Source organism: Macaca mulatta, chromosome 1, assembly GCF_049350105.2.
Source record: "Macaca mulatta isolate MMU2019108-1 chromosome 1, T2T-MMU8v2.0, whole genome shotgun sequence".
NCBI classification, from domain to species: domain Eukaryota; kingdom Metazoa; phylum Chordata; class Mammalia; order Primates; family Cercopithecidae; genus Macaca; species Macaca mulatta.
Genome location: NC_133406.1, coordinates 211,854,014 through 211,874,172, shown reverse-complemented (window position 1 = coordinate 211,874,172; position 20,159 = coordinate 211,854,014). Strand labels below are relative to the sequence as shown.

At 39.4% G+C, this 20,159-nt stretch overlaps 1 protein-coding gene across 50 annotated transcripts in view; it reads left to right on the top strand.

Annotated features, from left to right (window-relative positions):
- EPB41 (erythrocyte membrane protein band 4.1) overlaps nucleotides 1-20,159 on the top strand; it is a 278,208-nt gene that overhangs the window by 171,568 nt on the left and 86,481 nt on the right. For all 50 annotated transcript variants that reach the window (XM_077965593.1, XM_077965637.1, XM_077965626.1 and 47 more), the window contains 4 exons: nucleotides 563-638; nucleotides 3,408-3,626; nucleotides 15,158-15,245; nucleotides 17,517-17,669. In XM_077965593.1, coding sequence (XP_077821719.1) covers nucleotides 563-638; nucleotides 3,408-3,626; nucleotides 15,158-15,245; nucleotides 17,517-17,669 — 536 coding nt within the window. The remainder of the gene's footprint in view (nucleotides 1-562; nucleotides 639-3,407; nucleotides 3,627-15,157; nucleotides 15,246-17,516; nucleotides 17,670-20,159) is intronic.

The following is a 20,159-nucleotide window of genomic DNA, read 5'->3' as shown; positions in this document are numbered from 1 at the left end:
TTGGCCAGGATGGTCTTGATCTCTTGACCTCATGATCCACCCGCCTCGGCCTCTCAAAATGCTGGGATTACAGGCATGAGCCACCGTGCCCAGCCGGCAGTTTTTTTCAGTTACTAATTTTGTGACATAATTTCAGACTTTCAAAAGTGTTGAAAGAATGGTATAGAGTTCGTGGGGCCAGGTGCAGTGGCTCATGCCTGTAATCCCAGCATTTTGGGAGGCCGAGGCAGGCAGATCGCCTGAGGTCAGGAGTTTGAGACCGGCCTGACCAACATGGAGAAACCCCGTCTCTATTAAAAATGCAAAATTAGCTGGGCATGGTGGCGCAGGCCTATAATCCCAGCTCCTCAGGAGGCTGAGACAGAAGAATCTCTTGAACCCGAGAGATGGAGGTTGTGGTAAGCCAAGATTACGGCACTGCACTCCAGCCTGGGCAACAAGAGCGAAACTCCGTCTCAAAAAAAAGAAAAAGAAAAAGAGAAATGTTTGAATAATTTGAAGTACTTCCAATAATTAGAAACTTAGGTATAAACATAAAATTATTTTGTGTTTATTTTTATAGGTGTCCCTTGGAATTTTACATTTAACGTAAAGTTTTATCCACCTGACCCAGCACAGTTAACAGAAGACATAACAAGGTAAATAAGTAATAGTTAAACATGTAATTTTTCATATAGTAATGTATATGATCAGATAGTAATTCTTACCCACATAAGCTCTGCTAATTCCCTATTCAGAACGGAAGAAAAATAATGATATTAAGCAGCGTAAGATTGAAAGTTTCTGGTCACTTCAAGGCAGGCATGCAAATAAGTGAACCTAAAAGCCTTAAGCATCTGTGACCTGTATCACAAATATCAGCAAATTGGCAGGGGAACTGGCCTTGCTTATCATGGATATGCCGAGCTATGGGCAGGGCTCCTACCAGCACGCTCCAAAGGGCAAGACACAAATGTCATGGTAAAATGGCTCTACTTTTTTTTTTTGTTTATTTTTTGGGGTCTCTTTTCATACTCCTTTCCCACCATGTTCCTTCTTTTTGTTGTTGTTTTTTGTTTTTTGAGATGGAGTCTCACTCTTCTCTCCCAGTCTGGAGTGCAATGGCGTGATTCTGGCTCACTGCAACCTCAGCCTCCTGGGTTCGAGCGATTCTTTTACCTCAGCCTCCCGAGTAGCTGGGATTACAGACATGCGCCACCATGCCCTGCTAATTTTTTTTTTTTTTTTTTTGTATTTTTAGTAGAGGCGGGTTCTCACCATGTTGGCCAGGCTGGTCTCAAACTCCTAACCTCAGGTGATCCGCCCACCTCGGCCTCCCAAAGTGCTGGTATTACAGGCTTGAGCCACCACACCCTTCTTATAGGTATCAAAAAAACTGAAAGTCTGAGTGTTATTATTTCTTCCTATCTCCCTTTTAAAATGTTTGATGAAGTACTTGATGCCCTGAACTGAATCTTCCTTGGAGCCCACCTAATTTATGAAATCTTGTACTCTTTAAAAACAGCCTACTGGCCGGGCGTGGTGGCTCAAGCCTGTAATCCCAGCACTTTGGGAGGCCGAGACGAGTGGATCACGAGGTCAGGAGATCGAGGCCATCCTGGCTAACACGGTGAAACCCCGTCTCTACTAAAAAGACAAAAAACTAGCCGGGCGAGGTGGCGGGCGCCTGTAGTCCCAGCTACTTGGGAGGCTGAGGCAGGAGAATGGCGTAAACCCGGGAGGTGGAGCTTGCAGTGAGCTGAGATCCGGCCACTGCACTCCAGCCTGGGCGACAGAGCCAGACTCCGTCTCAAAAAAAAAAAAAAAAAAAAAAAAAAAAAAAACAGCCTACTGATGTCTTAAGAAAATGGCTTTTATTGGATTCTATAAAAATATTAACTAAAACAGAAAATAGAAAATCAATATATTATAAAGTACTACTGTGCATATTTATATTCATGACGTCTTGCGTAGGGTCTTATCCATAGTAGATGCTTGGCAAATGTCTGTTAAATTAAACTGTTGGTTGTTGAGTAACTGCTTTCTATTTCTGATTTTGCTGCCAACTGTCTGATTCCAGGCAGATTTAGTCTTTAGGCCTAGATAGTTTCCATACTCTCAAATAAGAGAATAGACTAACCTCTTTAAAAATCTGATTAAGTTCTATACAAAGTCAATACCATTTTTTTCTTATTATTTGTCGTCTAGTCATCCTCAGTACATTCTTGAAGTTGAGATGCCAGATCTCTGCCTTAAAAAATCCCTTTGGTTATTTCTTTTTCACAATAATATTTGTCTTTTGGAGTTGCTACTTAATCGTCTTTCTTCATCTAGGCTTATGTATAAAACAAAACACATTTCTAAAAATCTTTCCTAATTATTTACATTTTAGAGGAGTTTAAAATTTTTGTGCCTTGTTTGGCATTGTTCTGACATTTAAAAAAACATGTATGTTGTGACTAATTAGAGCAAAATGTTATTTACTATCTTATAATAGAAGCAAAGATATGATTCTAATTAATTTAGGAATTGTCAATTTAATAATACTTTCCTGTTTGGTAAAACAGTCTGAATTGGTCAACTCAGTCAATTAGAACATGTGGTAAGGAAGTCAGGGCCATAGGTGGCGAACGTTACACTGACAGAGAGAAAAGTGTCTGAACGTGGTAAGGCACTCAGTTGGTTTGTTGGACTGAACTGTTTTAACTGCAAACTGTGCAGTTCCCAACAGTGTAGCACACAGATGGAATTAGTCTTACAAGGTGGCTAATAGTATGTAGAAGGCTGCATGCGACTTAACTTATCTTGGAGAGAAGATACACCAGAATGTTTATATCCTAGTGAAAATATGTCAGTAATGTCATCTTTATATATGAAGGACTATGTCTGCACACTTGGCATAGCAATGTGACAGAAAAGAAAGGGCCTGGTTTTGGAGCCAGTCTTTATTACTACCTGACACTGAGCACGCTAAGCTTCTGAGCCGCTTCCTCATCTACAATCTGGCAATGATACCCACCTCACAAGTTGTGTCTGTGTGTGTGTGTATGTGTGAAGATTAGGTGAGATAAATTATGTATCTGTGGTACTTAGTATACTTAAAAAAATATATTAGTTTCATTACTTCCTTTAGACTTCCCCAGCTTTTCCTCTTTCTAAACATGTGTCCAATATAGTTACAGTATTTTTTGAAATATGGAAAAATTTCAAACACACAGAAAGAGAAAAATAATAGTGCAATGAACTACCATATACCCACTACCTAGATCGAACAGTTATTAATATTATCTCATATTAATCGCTTTCTTTTCTTCTGTCTCCTTATTTTTTCTCTCTCTCCCTTTCTCTTTCTCCTCTTTTCTCCTTTTTCTTTCTCTATATTTTGTTGTTGCTGTTGCTGACATAACATTTTTTCTCTTTTGCTGTAGATATTATTTATGTCTTCAGCTTCGGCAGGACATAGTTGCAGGACGGCTGCCCTGTTCCTTTGCAACCTTAGCATTATTAGGTTCTTACACCATCCAGTCTGAACTGGGAGACTATGACCCAGAACTCCATGGCGTGGATTATGTCAGTGATTTTAAACTGGCTCCAAATCAGACCAAGGAACTTGAAGAGAAGGTCATGGAACTGCATAAGTCATACAGGTGAGTATGTCTACAGGGTTTGTTCGGTGTTTGTTTTGGCAATGAGTTTAAACACTTAACATGGTATTGGTTCAGTGTTTGCCTAAGAGGGAGCATCGTGCCACAGAAAGAGTCCGTGTGAACTCAGTTTCCTCCACTGTTTGACTTTGGGCAGGTTACTTAACCTCTCTTAATCTAAACTTTCAGATTTCTCATCAGATTAATGGTCATTGCGTTGTAGGATGAAAACTAAATGAAGTAATATATGTAAAGCGCTTAGCACAGTGGCTGGCTCAGTGCTCAGCAAATGGCAGCTATTATTATTTTTGTTTCCTTATCTTTTATTTTTTATCAGATTTAAAGCTCATTATGCTGCATTAGGTACCTTGAGATCCTTAGAGCAGGGGTTTTTAATTTGAGATCTTTATACACGGATAGATTTCAGAGGGCCCATGAAACTCTTGGAAGTATTTTTTAAAGTCTTTATTCACCGACTATACTGCTTTTATACATGAAAATGATTGGCAATGTTGGGCGTTATCAAGTGATCAAGAGCAAGAGTTTACAGTCAGTCTGAGCTGGGTTGAAATCTTGACCTTGGTTCCAACCTTGTGAGCTTAGGTCTTTCAATTATAACTTCTCTGAGCCTCAGGTTTCTTATATTTCTGATGGAGATTATCACCTCAGAGAAAATAGGGGGATTGCTAGGTTTAGAAAAGGTATTGTGGGCTGGGCGTGATGGCTCACACCTGAAATCCTAGCACTTTAGGAGGCCGAAGCAGGAGGATCACTTGAACCCAAGTGTTTGAGACCAGCTGGGCAACATAGCAAGACCTCATCTCTACAAATAATTTAAAAATTAGCCAGGCATGATGGTGCACACCTGTGGCAAGTAGCTGAGGTGGAAGGATAGCCTGGGAGGTCAAGGCTGCAGTGAGCTGAGATCACACCATTGAAAGGTAATGTGTGTAAAATACTGAATACAATGGCACAATGTCTTTCACATGGTAAAAAATTCAGTAAATATTAGCTAATATTAAAGTGCCAGAATAATTTGTGTTTCTTCCTACCATACATTCATTGTTACTTGAGTGACTTGCTATAGCTTAGTTCTATAAACTGCCTTAGCATATTAATGTGAAAGTCTGACCTTGGCCTTGAGTTAGTACCCTGAGTTATGTTAGCATGAGTTAGGTTACAAAGCTTCAAAGGATCACACTGCTCAAAGAGAAATCCAAAGAGTGGTGTTGGTAGGCTTGCCATGGTAGTAAAAAATATTCTTTCCAGCCTTTGAGCCATTTTGTTCTCCTAAATAGGATTGCATGGATTGGGATGCTTCAAATGAGAGAGTTGTAACTTAAGGTGTCCCAATTCTAGGTGTGTTATTGCCCCTGTAGGTTCAGGTTCCTCAGTCATGAGGACCATACTAAGGACTTTAAAGTCTACAACCCACATAGCAGGAGTCTTATAAGAGTTACCCATCTCTCTCAGCCTCACACTATTTCCAAAGAGAACTGCACGTTTGCTTTTTAAGTTTGGACTTAAATGTCTATAATCACTAAATGTCTATAATCACTAAATACACCACTTTCAACTTGTTGATGATTATAACTTAAGCATGTTACATTGTCTTTGAATACATTTTTATTGTTTTTATTTTTCATTTTTATTTTTATTTTTGAGACGGAATCTCAGTCTGTTGGCAAGGCTGGAGTGCGGTGGCGCGATCTTGGCTCACTGCAACCTCCACCTCCCGGGTTCAAGCAATTCTCTGCCTCAGCCTCCGAGTAGCTGGGATTACAGGTGCCCACCATCATTCCTGGCTAATTTTTTGTGTTTTTAGTAGAGATGGGGTTTCACCATCTTGGCCAGGCGGGTCTTGAACTCCTGACCTCGTGATCCACCTGCCTCGGCCTCCCAAAGTGCTAGGATTACAGCACTTTTATTTATATTCTGGTTATGATTCTCAACATTTATATATATAAAGATATATGGATATATAAAAAATATATGCATATATACATAGAAAAGCAAGTACTGGAAAGAAAATAATTAGAATGTCAATACTGTAGGGAAGTATTTTTATTATCTAATAATTTAAAAATATTTTTTATTAATTATAATATAACTTTGGGCATCAGTAAAATAGTAAAAGAAAATATTTACTGCTGCCATAGAGCTGAACCGCAGAAAATGATGATGTCAGATTATGATTGATACTTGAAATCTGTCTCTGATGTTTTTTTTAAAGAGAGATGGAGTCTCACTCTCGCCTAGAGTGGAGTGCAGTGGTGTGATCATAGCTCACTGCAGCTTCAGTTTCCTAGGCTCAAGTGATCATCTCACCTCAGCCTTCTGAGTAGCTAGGACTATAGGTGTGTGCTAACATGTCCAGCTAATTTTTAAATTTTTTTGTAGAGCTGGTAGTCTCACCATGTGGTCCAGGCTGGTCTCAAACTCCCGGCCTCAAGACTTCCAAGGTGCTAGGACTACAGACATGAGCTTCTGCGCCCGGCCTAATGAGTCTTTTAATGGTTATCTGATCATAATAGAATCTCAGGTTTGAGAGGACTTATAGTCTCTCATCTAATGCTTGATTCTTCTTTATAGAATTGTTATATAATCATCATAATAAGTAGCCAGTTATTGTGCATCTATTCTTACGTGCCAGATACTATGATAAGCGCTTTATGTACAGCATCACGTTTAATCTTTATAACCACCCTTTGAGTTAGGACAACGGTCCTCAAAGGGTGGTCTATAGACCCTGGAGATCTTCAAGATTCTTTCAAGGGGTCCATGAGGTCAAAATTATTTTTGTAATAATGCTAAGATGTTATTTGCCTTCCTCACTGTGTTGAAGTGGGTGGGGCACAAATCAAGGCAGTTGTGGCAAACTGTACTAATAGTCATTATATTGTTCTCCAGCATGCACTTGCAGTTAAAAAGAAAGCCAGCTTACCTTAGAATTTTCCTAATGAAGCAGCAAAAAGTATGAATTTTATTAAGTCTTGAATACATTTCTATTTAATATTCTGTGTGATTAGATAGGAAGTACACACAAAGCATTTCTGCTGCATACTGAAGCACGACAGTTGTCTCAAGGAAAAGCACTTGTGCAATTGAGTTGTGAGCTGAATTGGCCATCTTTTTTTTTTTTTTTTTTTCCTTTTTTGAGATGGAGTCTCACTCTGTAGCCTAGGCTGGAGTGCAGTGGCAGGATCTCGGCTCACTGCAAGCTCTGCCTCCTGGGTTCACGCCATTCTCCTGCCTCAGCCTCCCGCGTAGCTGGGACTACAAGCACCCATCACCATGCCTGGCTAATTTTTTGTATGTTTAGTAGAGATGGGGTTTCACCATGTTAGCCAGGATGGTCTTGATCTCCTGACCTTGTGATCCGCCTTCCTCGGCCTCCCAAAGTGCTGGGATTACAGGCATGAGCCACCACTCCCGGTGGCCATCTTTTCTGTGAAACACCATGTTTTCTTGAAAAAATGACAAACTATGATTATTTGAACTTGGTTATTTGACATACATATTCTCAAAAATGAAATGAGCTACTACTTTTAGGAAAGCAACTGACAGTATTTGTTGCTAATGACAAAATTGAAGCATTCTGGTAAAAATTACAATTTTGGAAAACTTTTATATATCCCCATGATCTTGACAGCTTTTAAAGACTTTTCTGCTAAGGTCGGTGGTAATTTTAATGAATGTGATTTTTTTATACACATATTGTATCAAGGTTTGGAACATTTTCCTAACTTGGTGAACAAGTATTTTTCAGATTAGAAATGCACAATGTTAAATCATGCACAGGTAAAAGATTCAAAATGCAAGATAGACCAATGGATTTTAATGTAACAGTACAAAAAGTTCATTGATAAATTTCTACATTTCACATTGAAAATTATCTTTAAGAAACTGCCATTGATAAGTTTTAGTGTAATACCAGAAAAGAATATTTTAGGCCAGGCCTAGTGGCTCATGCCTGTAATCCCAGCACTTTGGGAGGCTGAGCAGGCGGATCACAAGGTCTGGGGTTCGAGACCAGCCTGGCCAATATGGCAAAACCCCGTCTCTACTGAAAATACAAAAATTAGCTGGGCATGGTGGTGAGCACCTGTAATCCCAGCTACTTGGGAGGCTGAGGCAGGGGAATCACTTTAACCTGGGAGGCAATGGTTGCAGTGAGCTGAGATCGTGCCATTGCACTCTAGCCTGAGTGACAAGAGCAAGAGTCCGTCTCAAAAAAAAAGAATATTTTAAATTCATAGTCACCTCTTTTCCAACTACATGTCTGTGTGAGATCAGATTTCTTCACATACTGCCAAATCAATATATTGCAACAGATTGAATGCAGAAGCAATTGGGAGAATTCAGCTGTCTTCTATGCCAGACATTGAAGAGATTTGTGAATATGTAAAGCAAAGTTACCTTTTCATTACTTTTTCAGAAAATATTGGTATTTTTCAGAAATTATGTTATTTATGTTAAAAAAATAATGGGATTACTGTTATTTTATTTTGAGATGGAGTTTCACTCTTTTCACCCAGGCTGGAGTGCAATGGTGTGATCTCGACTCACTGCAATCTCCGCCTCCTGGGTTCAAATGATTCTCGTGCCTCAGCCTCCCGAGTAGCTGGGATTACAAGTGCCTGCCACCACGCTTGGCTAATTTTTGTATTTTTAGCAGAGACAGGGTTTCACCATGTTGGCCAGGCTGGTCCTCAACTCCTGACCTCAGGTGATTTGCCTGCCTTGGCCTGCCAAAGTGCTGGTATTACAGAGGTGAGCCACCTTGCTTGGCTAGATAACTGTTACTTTTTAGAAAATTAATAAGCATTTTAAATTTTCCTTAGTTAAAACAATTTTAATATAGTGAATACTAATAGCTATAAGCCACATAAAGAAAAGCTCTTGGCCAGGTGCAGTGGCTCATGTCTGTAATCCCAGCACTTTGGGAAGCCAAGGCGGCCAGATCACCTGAGGTCGGGAGTTCAAGACCAGTCTGACCAATATGGAGAAACCCCGTCTCTACTAAAAATACAAAATCAGCTGGGCATGGTGGCACATGCCTATAATCCCAGCTCTTCAGGAGGCTGAGGCAGAAGTATCACTTGAACCCGGGAGGTGGAGGTTGCGGTGAGCCAAGATAGCGCCATTGCACTCCAGCCTTGGCAACAAAAGCGAAACTCCATCTCAAAAAAAAGAAAGAAAAGCTCTTTAGGGTCCTCAATAATTTTTACAATAATTGTTAAGAGAATAAAGAGGTCCTGAGATCAAAAAAGTTTGAGAACCACTGAGTTAGGGCAATAGGGCACCATAGTTAAAAGCTTGAGCTCTGGAGTCAGCCTTTCTTTAAATTCATACTCCATTCCTTGTTAGCTGTGTGCCTCTCAGTAAGTTACTTAAGTTCTCTAAGCTTTGGTTTTTTCATCTGAAAAGTAAGGGCAATAACGTGAATTTTCTAATTATTAAATCAGAAAATTTATATAAAGTGGTTAGTACAATGACAGTATATAGTGAGAGTTCAAATATCTGCTAGGATAATAGTAATTCTCGGCCGGGCGCCATGGCTCACACCTGTATCGCAGCACTTTGGGAGGCAAGGCAGGTGGATCACGAGGTCAAGAGATTGAGACCATCCTAGCCAACATGGTGAAACCCCATCTCTACTAAAAATAGAAAAATTAGCTGGGCGTGGTGGCGTGCACCTGTAGCCCTAGCTACTCTGGAGGCTGAGGCAGGAGAATCGCTTGAACCCAGGAGGCGGAGGTTGCAATGAGCTGAGATCGTGCCACTGCGCTCTAGCCTGGGTGACAAAGTGAGACTCCATCTAAAAAAATAATAATAAATAAATAAATAAATAAAAATTCTTATCCTCACTTTACAAGTGACGAATGTATGTGTCTTGGTTTGGAGAACTAGTTTTAAACCTTTATCAGAATTTAAACCCAGTTAGGTGAAACAATCTCAAGGGACAAATGGCTATAGTTCAGTTGACGTTCTGTTAGGGATGTGGTAGAAATTGAGCAATAATGGATCACCATGACCAGAACATTTAGGAGTCTGTCATCTTGGAATTTACTTGCTCCTTTTTGGAAAGATTTGCAACCCTCACAAACCCAAAGGAACAATTTAATTATGTCCAACAACATGGGATTTTAACTAATCCAAAGAAACTTCCCGCTGATGCATATGCATTTTACTATGCATTGGAAAGTGCAGTACAAGCACTTCTCAAATAGAAGACAGCCTGCGTAAATGGAATCCTTAGTAGTGGCCCTGTGCCCAGACTGGGATTTTAAAGCTGTAATTAACACTTTAAATTTACACTAGCAAATCAAGCTTTAAAATTAATCGCCCTCCGTTTATGGGTATTAGGAAGGTATGTAAACTTGTCTATTGTCCCCCACTTAATTATTTGAAATCACAATCCTTAATTAGGAGATATAGCAAACATTATTAAAAGGCGGTCACATAACACTGGTACTCACTGAATAGCTCTATCCTGATCCCACTTGCTCGAAATAAATGCAGGGAAAGTTTATTGTAACTTCTGTTTTTAATGAGCAAGAGTTAACCAGTGCCAGAGCTTCCTCGTTAGGTACTTTTGTAAGCTCAGTACTTGCAAGTAGTAAATTATTAGGTGGTACTGAATAAATTCAAGACAGTACTTTTAATGGTTTAGAGGTGTCTAATCTCTTCCCAGCTGGTTTGTTATGACTTTCAAAGGTCTTGGAAATTTTAGGGAAAACCTTGATCATTAAAATTTAAGGCAAAAAGTAATTTATTTTGTGATATTAATTTTTCAAATATACGTGTTGTGTTAACATGCACAGATGTCTGTGGGTGGTGAGATTATAGATTTTCTTTTCTGTGCTCTTAATGATATTTTCCAAATTTTAAACAGTAAATGTGTATGATTTTTATAACGGAAAAAGCTTTCTAGCAACACTAGATGGGGCAGAACAAGGTAGTCATCCATGCAGAGGGGCAGTCTGGCTTGGAATATTGAGGCCTAAGCAGAGTGAGGAGTGGGTTCATGGGTTGGAGGGTAGCCTGGCATGAAGAGTCAGAGCTCAAGTGGATGAGGATGGTAGTCATGTGTGGGCACCTGGTGGTGGGTTTCAGAAGCCAAGCAGAGCAAGAAGGGCATCCATGTGGGGGAAAGGCCTACACAGGATGTGGAAGGCATCCATAGGGGGTGGTGCTTGATGCAGAGTGTCAAAGCCTAAGCAGGGTGAAGAGATGGTCCCACACCAGCAGTCAGAACCCTGGTGAGGTAAGGAGGACATCCACGTGTGCTGAGTAGCCCAGAATAGGGAATTCAGGGTTTAAGTAGAGTGAGGAGGGCATCCACATACGGTAGGGGTTTCTGGCTTCAATGAGAGATTATATGATTATATGGAGGAAGTGATTAAATTAGTCAATGTATTCAGGGTAATGGGAGCCAGGTTTCTCACTGTCAGTAAAGGGAGACACAAATTATGGAAAGGGAGAAACTAAAATGAACCCGGTTAAGATATTGCGTTAAAACTGGAAGCTTCAATGTGAACTTGTGGTTTCCAATATATAGATAGGTAGATATAGAAATATAGATGTGAAAAGGTAGATACATACACAGATACATACGCTAACTCTACATTGTGTCAGAAGGAAGTACTGGAAAAATGATGGGAAATGGTCAGGACACAGAATCCAGCTTAGAGAGGTTCCCACTGACCATATCTGGGGCAATTTAAGCATTAAAATAGATAAGGAAAATAATTGATACAATGCGTTGAATAAAATGAAAATTCATGAGTCAGTACTGATATAAATAAATAAATTGAAATTTTAAGGCTGGGCATGGTGGTTCCTGCCTGTCATTGCAGCACTTTTGGAGGCTGAGGTGGGCTGATTGCTTGAGCCCAAGAGTTCAAGACCAGCCTGGCCAACATGGTGAGACCCCATCTCTACAAAAAAAAAAAAAAAAAAAATTAGCTGGGTGTGATGGCACATACCTGTAGTCCCAGCTACTGGGGACTGGGCAACAAAGGGAGATCCTATCTCTACAAAAAATAAAAATATTAATAAATTAACTGAGTGTGGTGGCACATGCCTGTGGTCCAGCTACTCAGGAGGCCGAGGTGAGAGGATCACTTGAACCCAGGAGGTCAAGGCTGCAGTGAGCCATGATGGTGCCACTGCACTGCAGTCTGGGTGACAGAGCAAGACCCTGTCTCTTAAAAAAAATTTTTTTTGACTTGGCATGGTGGCTCACGCCTTTAATCCCAGCACTTTGGGAGGCTGAGATGGGCAGATCACAAGGTCAGGAGTTTGAGATCAGCCTGGCCAGTATGGTGAAACCCCATCTCTACTAAAAATACAAAAATTAGCTAGGCATGGTGGCGGGCGCCTGTAGTTCCAGCTACTTGGGAGGCTAAAACAGAAGAATCGCTTGAACCCAGGAGGCGGAGGTTGCATTGAGCCAAGATCGTGCCACTGCACTCCAGCCTGGGCAATGGAGTGAGACTCCGTCTCAAAAAAAAAAAAAAAAAGTCCTTAAATTAGAATTATATTTTTTAAAAAATTGTAAAGGGACCTTGTTATGTTGTGCAACCTGAAGTGCAGTGCTATTTACAGGTGTGATTGTAACTCACAGCCTTAAACTCAAGCAATGTACCTGCCTCAGCCTCCCAAGTAGCTGAGACTACAGGTCACCACACCCAGCTAAAATTATTCTTTTTCTTTTTTTAGAGATGAGGTCTCTCTATGTTGTCTAGGCTCATGGACTCAAGCAATCCTCCTGCCTCAGCCTCCAGAGTAGCTAGAACTATAGGTGCGTGCCACTGAGCCTGGCTAAAAATTAGGTTAAAAAATTTTAAATGCAAACGTCAGCCAAACTTCAAATATAAATATTATTTTCAACTAACAAGGAAGTTTTAAAGATCTCTCCTTATTTGTTTGTTTGTTTGTTTGTTTGTTTGTGAGATGGAGTTTCACTCTTGTTGCCCAGGCTGGAGTGCAATGACGCAGTCTCAGCTCACCACAACCTCCGCCTCCGGGGTTCAAGCGATTCTCCTGCCTCAGCCTCCTGAGTAGCTGGGATTACAGGAATGCGCCACCATGCCTGGCTAATGTTGTATTTTTAGTAGAGATGGGGTTTCTCCGTGTTGGTCAGACTGGTCTTAGATTCCCTCAGGTGATCCACCCGCCTCAGCCTCCCAAAGTGCTGGGATTATAGACGTGAGCCACTGTGCCTGGCCTTATCTCTCCTTATTTTTTAAAGCATGTTTATTTATAGAAGCATGTAACTACATACTATGAAATTTAAATCTGTATTCAAATTGATTGACCCCCATTAATGTCTCTTAGGGTAGGGTAGGAGGAGTGAGTATAGGAAGATTTTACCATAATTACTTTATTTAATGTTTTAAAATTTGTCTTCAAATTCAAGTGATCCAAATTGTGTCTCTTAATTTTATGATTTGTGTGCAGAAGAACCACTGGACTATCAGAAAACTAAGGCTGCAATAATAACTATTCATGTCTATAAAGCAGTTTTACAACCATTATCTCATTTTGATCCTAATAGTAACATTCATTCATTCAGCAAAAACAAAAAAGTCATTGCCTATCCTAGTATCTGGAAATATGCATTATTATGATTGTTTCATAGAGGAGATGGAGTGAGAAACTGGCTGGCCACTCATAAGTACTGAACCCTGGATTTCAGCCCAAGTATTGTGACTTGAGTTCTGACTTAAGTCTGCTGTCTCAATTAAGGGTCCTAACTTGCCTGTGATAATGTAATCCCTGAGAACTGTTTCTTCAACAGCAAAATGAAATTGTTGTACTCTTTAAACTTCAAGCTCCTTTCCAGCTTCAAAATCCTAAAATTCAGCTGGAGTGGTGACTCACGCTAAAATTCAGCTGGAGTGGTAATCCCACCACTTTGGAAGGCCGAGGCTGGAGGATGGCTTGAGCCTAGGAGTTCAAGATCAGCCTGGGCAATATACTGAGACTCCCTCTGTACAAAAAATAAGAAAATTAGCTGGACATGATGGCATGCACCTGTAGACCCAGCTACTCAGGAATTCTGAGGTGGGAGGATCACTTGAGCCTGGGAAGTGGAGGTTGCAGTGAGCTGTGTTAGCACCATTGCACTGCAGCCTGGGTGACAGAGTGAGACCCTGTCTCAAAAAACAAACAAACAAAAATTCTAAAATTCATCTCGTCGATAACAGTAACAACAACAACAGAAACAAAATAGGAGTGATGTTAACTAGAAAAAAATGTAACTTAGATGGAAAAAAATTAAAAACTACAAAACTTTCCTGAAATGTTTTTAAAGACTTGAATATACAGACTCGCATAAGGGGCTAATTTTCCCATTCTCCTTTTTTTAATCTTCAATTTCAGGTTCATTAATAAATAGAATTAGGTGTGATGCTTCAGTGCTTGTGAAAATAAGTTTGTTCGTGAAGGCTAAGTCAGTAACAAATCTGCAGCCTCTCTCCTGTTATATACATATTTTGGTGGTGGTTGTTCCAAGGAATCCTTTGTCCTTTTAATTAGGGTAAAGACAGATGGATTTGGAAGACACTTTTCCTTGTTAAATGAAGAGACCCCTGCAGCTTTCTGTAGCTTGATGCAGTCTTATGGGAAACTGGCATTTACATGTTTTTCCCTTAGGGATGTGGCTGCATTATTGTTACTGTTAAGTTATACTTGATTGGTCTGAATTGTGCAGCATTAGAAGTGAAATTTTTGTCTTGAAAGCTCTATATAACAGCTCATGAGCACTTTTCAAAAGAGGGGAAATTTATAGAGGAGAAGACTCACAGCGAGTGTTTAGACAGTGAGACTGACTGTTTTCAAACAAATCTAATTCATTATATGCCTGGTAATGAAGACATATTAATAACAGAGAAAGCAGCCCCATTATCTATGTGCTTCTGTTAACCAGTTTATTTTGTTTATATCAGTGGGCAGGACACCATCTGTTACCAGAAATTTTCTTTTCATCAAGCCTGCCCCGATTAAGAGTCCTCAGTTAAGTAACATCAGCTGCCCTCTTGTTTAATTTCCATAACTCAATTCAGGGGTATGGAGAGAAAAAGGCAGCTATAAGAGGATATTGTAAATTACACCATGCCCTCTGAGGATTTAATTTGGTCATCTCCTTGGCAAGAAAAATTAGTGGGAGGAGCTTATTATGTATGTTGGAGAAAAAGAGTGAAGAGAAGGGGGCAGAACTAACGATAGATGAAATAGCTTTAAGGAAATTGTTTAGTAGGATTAAAAAAAATTTTTTTTTGTAGCTTTTTGGTCACTTTTTGTTTGCTCACATTGTCTTTTTCTAAGGCATATTTTAATTGTTTAGATACAGGTAGTGATGAGTTCTGTTCCATAATAACCTACTTTCAGGACTAGGAAATATAGCTTACATACATAGTGGTATGTATATGTTCATGTGTTAAAAATACAATGAATATGTAAATGTTACTGTAAATGATGACACTATAACACTGAAAGAATTTTATGTTTTTATTCTATCAAAGGTCCATGACTCCAGCTCAGGCTGACTTGGAGTTTCTTGAGAATGCTAAAAAGTTGTCTATGTATGGAGTTGATCTTCATAAAGCAAAGGTAATGATATCTTTGCCCTTTATTAATATGCATGTGGAAGACATTATATGATACATGTCTGTTATGTATGTATCACATCTGTGTCGTATCATACTTCTTACCAACATCTGGGGTATTTTAAAACATTCAAAAGAGATAGTAGACTGGGCACAGCAGCTCATGCCTCTAGTCCCAGCTACTCGGGAGGCTGAGGTGGGAAGATCACTTGAGTCTAGGAGGGTACAGTGAGCCATGATTGTGCCACTGCACTCCAGCCCTGGCGACAGAGCAAGACCCTGTCTCAAAAAAAAAAAAAAAAAAGAGTACTTCTTGTTAGCGTTTTAAGTGTATCAGTTAAATCAGTCAACTGTATCAATTGAATTCGCCCCTTAGCAATTCCACCCTCAGAATAAAGTTTTATATCCAAACTACTGTTAAGATCAAAAGATAGCCCCTAGAGAAAAAGAAATTGATTTTCCTAACATGCAGTAACATTTGAAAATAGAGTAGTGGGCAGCAAGGCCTGTTTCACAGCCAGCATCACCTACATCGAATCACCGAGGATGTTCATTAAATATGTAGATCCCTGAGCTTCTCTCAAATGTATGGAATTAATTTGGAGGAGAGGTTCTAGAATCTCCAGATTTAAAGAGCATCCAAATGATTCTAATTCATGCTTGAATCTGAGAACCATTGGCCTAGAGTAGTGGTTCTCAAAGTATGGTGTCTGAGTCAGCAACATTTAACATCACCTAGGAACTTGTTAGAAATGCACATTTCAGGCCCTATCCCAGGCCTGCTGAGTTAGAATCTCTGGGGGTGGAGCTCAGCAATCCATTTTAACAAGTTCTCCAAGTTATTCTGATGCACACTGAATGAACCACAGTGGCTCATTCAAAAACCACTTGGGTAGGGCCCTGGAAACTTGAGCTTTAATCCTAGTCCTACCTAATACAACCTAACAGAATGAATACTTAAGGAAAGTCTCCTTACTTCTCTTATCTTCAGCTACTAAAGTTGCTGGGGAGGTTCAGTGCCAGGTGTGGTGGCTCACACCTGTAATCCCAACAATTTGGGAGGCTGAGGCGGTTGATCGCTCAGGCTCAGGAGTTCAAGACCAGATTGGGGAACATGGTAAAACCCCGTCTCCACAGAAAATACAAAAAATTAGGCATGGTGGCACGTGTCTTTGGTGGTCCCAGCTACTCAGGAGGCTGAGGTGGGAGGATTGTTTGAGCCCAGGAGGTAGAGGCTGCAGTGAGCCTAGATTGCACCACTGCACTCCAGCCTGGGTGACAGTTGAGACTCTTATCTTAAGAAAAAAAAGTTGCTCTGGATTGTTTTGGGCTGGGTACTACAACTTCTGTGAATCTCTAACGTATAGGAAGATCCAGAACATCAGATTAGGTATGTTTCTAAAACTGAAATGGTTAGATTTTGCTTCACAATTCCTGCTGGAAACTGGTGTCAATTCAGGTATTGATGGAGTCAGGTAGCATGTTCCTTTCCCAAATATTATAAAGCAAATTGTTTCTCCAAAATGAAATGTAGTTATACCCACAAGCTTTAAAAATTTAAGAGGGCATCTTCTCGGAAATTCTCAGTTACATAGTCACTGAATTGGAACTGTATGTAATTCCTACTTCTCTGTTATAACACGTGTAGGCACTAATATATTTCTCTATACTCATTTTTGAGGAAAGAGTAGTCAAGAAGCATTTAACTTTGTGTTTTGATTACTTAGCTAAACTGTTAGCTGTAGGGACAAACTTAGGTGAAATTTATTTTCTTTGAATTACAGACATAGATGATTAATGTTACATATTTAATTTTTTAAAGTTGTCTTTAATAAAGAGGCATGTAAATATGATTTCATTGTGCCTTAATGTAACTTCTTGACTTAGGGATCATATTTTTAATTTAATATACTTAACATCAATTTTAATAACCTAAGATTGTCTTGTGCTGAGTTTATACAGGAATAGAGTCAACTCCTACACTTAACATGATTTCTGGAGCTGTTAACACTTTATCATAAAAAACAAGAATTATATTAATAATTGTGAATGTGTATTTGGTAGTATACATAGGCCTAAGCCCTGCTCTCCAGGAAGTCATGACTGCTGATTTAAACATAATAGGTCCATAAATTATAATTGTTAGGCTGACCTTTATTATTCATTGTATGTTTTGCAACTGTTTTTGATTGTTATCTTCAGATTATCTAGTAATAGTCAACAGTGTATTGAGTACTTTGCTCCAGACTAAAATGCTAACATTTTTCTTTTTCAGGACTTGGAAGGAGTAGATATCATCCTAGGTGTCTGCTCTAGTGGCCTTCTGGTTTACAAAGATAAGCTGAGAATTAACCGCTTCCCTTGGCCCAAAGTGCTGAAGATTTCTTATAAACGTAGCAGCTTTTTCATCAAGATTCGGCCTGGAGAGGTACAGAATTTGTATTTCCTTCCCCCCAAACCAGACACAGACTGTATTTGAAATATCTACATTTCCATTTTCCTTATTAAGTCATCTGAGAAGTCTCTCTGTAGTTAACTTTTCAAGGGCTGATAATTCTGTTTTCTAAGTTGATTAGTCCTGTGATGCTGCTGCTTTTCCTTACGACTGGTCTTCTGGACATTTCACTTTTTGTATGTAAATATACCATTGCAAAAAGTTAAAGTTGGACTGATAGATTTGTTCCTTACTCCAAGCAAAAACTTAATGGAAAAATATTTTTAAATTGAGTAGCATGAGATTTTAAAATTATTTATGGGGATAAATTACTCATGTTTGGCACCACCAATCCCTTACCTTATATAATTAAAATTTATTTGTATGCATAGCTTCTTGCGGTTACTGAGAGTGGGTTCTAGGGCCAAGTTCTAGATTTTTAATAGAGTTGGATGTTCAACTTTGTACCAGTTAATTCATTTATTAGTTGGTTTCAGGATATACTAATGCTGGCCAAATTTAACTTTTGTATTGAAGAGCCGTTATGGAATAGCATAAAATTGTTTAAGTGGAATTAAAGTTTTTAAAACAGTTCTGGCTTCTTTTCTGCTACATACTAAACAAAAGACCTGTACAAATCTAAGGCTCGGCTTCCTTATCATTTGAGCAGATAATACCTTCTCCATCATAGTTATTTGAAGATCAAATGAGATGACAGCTGTATAAGTTCTATATAGGAAATGATACTAACCTAAGGTGGCTTTTTTGTGTGTTTATCACCATCTGCTGGCGAAAAATGGCTCATTATTTCTGCCTGCAAATTCTGGATGTGAAGCCTTAAAACTCTTGGATAGGAATTACCATAGAAGCATTTATTTTGTACCATAATTATTTACCTTTGCCTAACAACAGAGCAATCAGTGTCTTCCCTTAAAATTTCAAATTCAAGAGTTATTCAATCAACAAATATTTATTGAGAGCTTTCCTGTGTCTGACACTATTCTAGGGACTAGGAATATAACAGCAAATTAGAATCCCATCCCTCACACACGTTAATATGATAATGGGAAGTCCTTGACTTCTAAAAATGTAAAATTCTGGCCGGGCGCGGTGGCTCAAGCCTGTAATCCCAGCACTTTGGGAGGCCGAGACGGGCGGATCACGAGGTCAGGAGATCGAGACCATCCTGGCTAACACAATGAAACCCCGTCTCCACTAAAAATACAAAAAAATTAGCCGAGCGTGGTGGCGGCGCCTGTAGTCCCAGCTACTCGGGAGGCTGAGGCAGGAGAATGGCGGGAACCCGGGAGGCGGAGCTTGCAGTGAGCCAAGATCGCGCCACTGCACTCCAGCCTGGGCGACAGAGCGAGACTCCGCCTCAAAAAAAAAAAAAAAAAAAAAAAGTAAAATTCTTATTTAAGAAGGCAATCAGGAACAATAGGATTTTGAGAAACAGTATTGTGGCAGCAGTAGATGATTTAGCAGTGGCATGGTATGGTGAAGAGGGTGAAAATCTGGTTCTGTTATTTCATAGCTGTGAGACTGAGCAAATAACTTACTGACCTCAGTTTCTTCATGTGTAAAAATATAGATGATACTATCTAATCATAGTGTTACTGGCAATAGTAGGCACTCAAAATAAATGTCAATTTCCTTTCCATCTTATAAAATATGCTTAAAGTAGAAACAAAGAGGCAAGAGGTCAACAGAACAGTGTTTCTAGTAGCTGGCAGAATATGGTTTGCTTCATTGTAAGAGGAATCTAGATAAATTAATGATCAATCAGAGGAAAAAAGAAATATTTAATGATTCAAGAATCTGAGATTCATTCAAGAGATCTATTGTACAACATGGTGACTAACATTGATAACAATGTATTGTATTCTTGAAAAATTGCTAAGAGACTAGATTTTAAGTTTTCTCACCTCAAAAAAAAATTATGTCAGGTAATACATATGTTAATCAGCTCAATTTAGCCATTTCACAATGTATACATATTTCTTGGGGTTTTTTGTTTGTTTGTTTGTTTGTTTGAGATGAAGTCTCACTGTGTCACCCAGGCTGGAGTGCAGTGGCGCGATCTCAGCTCACTGCAACCTCCACCTCCTGGGTTCAAGTGATTCTCCTACCTCAGCTTCCTGAGTAGCTGGGATTACAGGTGTGTGCCACCATGCCCGGCTAATTTTTTTTGTATTTTTAGTAGAGACGAGGTTTCACCATGTTGGTCAGGCTGGTCTTGAACTCCTGACCTTGTGATCTGCTCACCTCAGCCTCCCAAAGTGCTGGGATTACAGGCGTGAGCCACCACGCCTGGCATGTATAAATATTTCAAAACAACATGTTGTAGATGATAAGTATGTACAATTTTTATTTGTCAATTTTAAAACTGGATTTAAAAATCTGGCTTGAAATAAAATCTTTAGCTCCTATTACTAATTTCTATTGCATAGTAATATTGATTGATTGGAGGACTTGGTCAATATC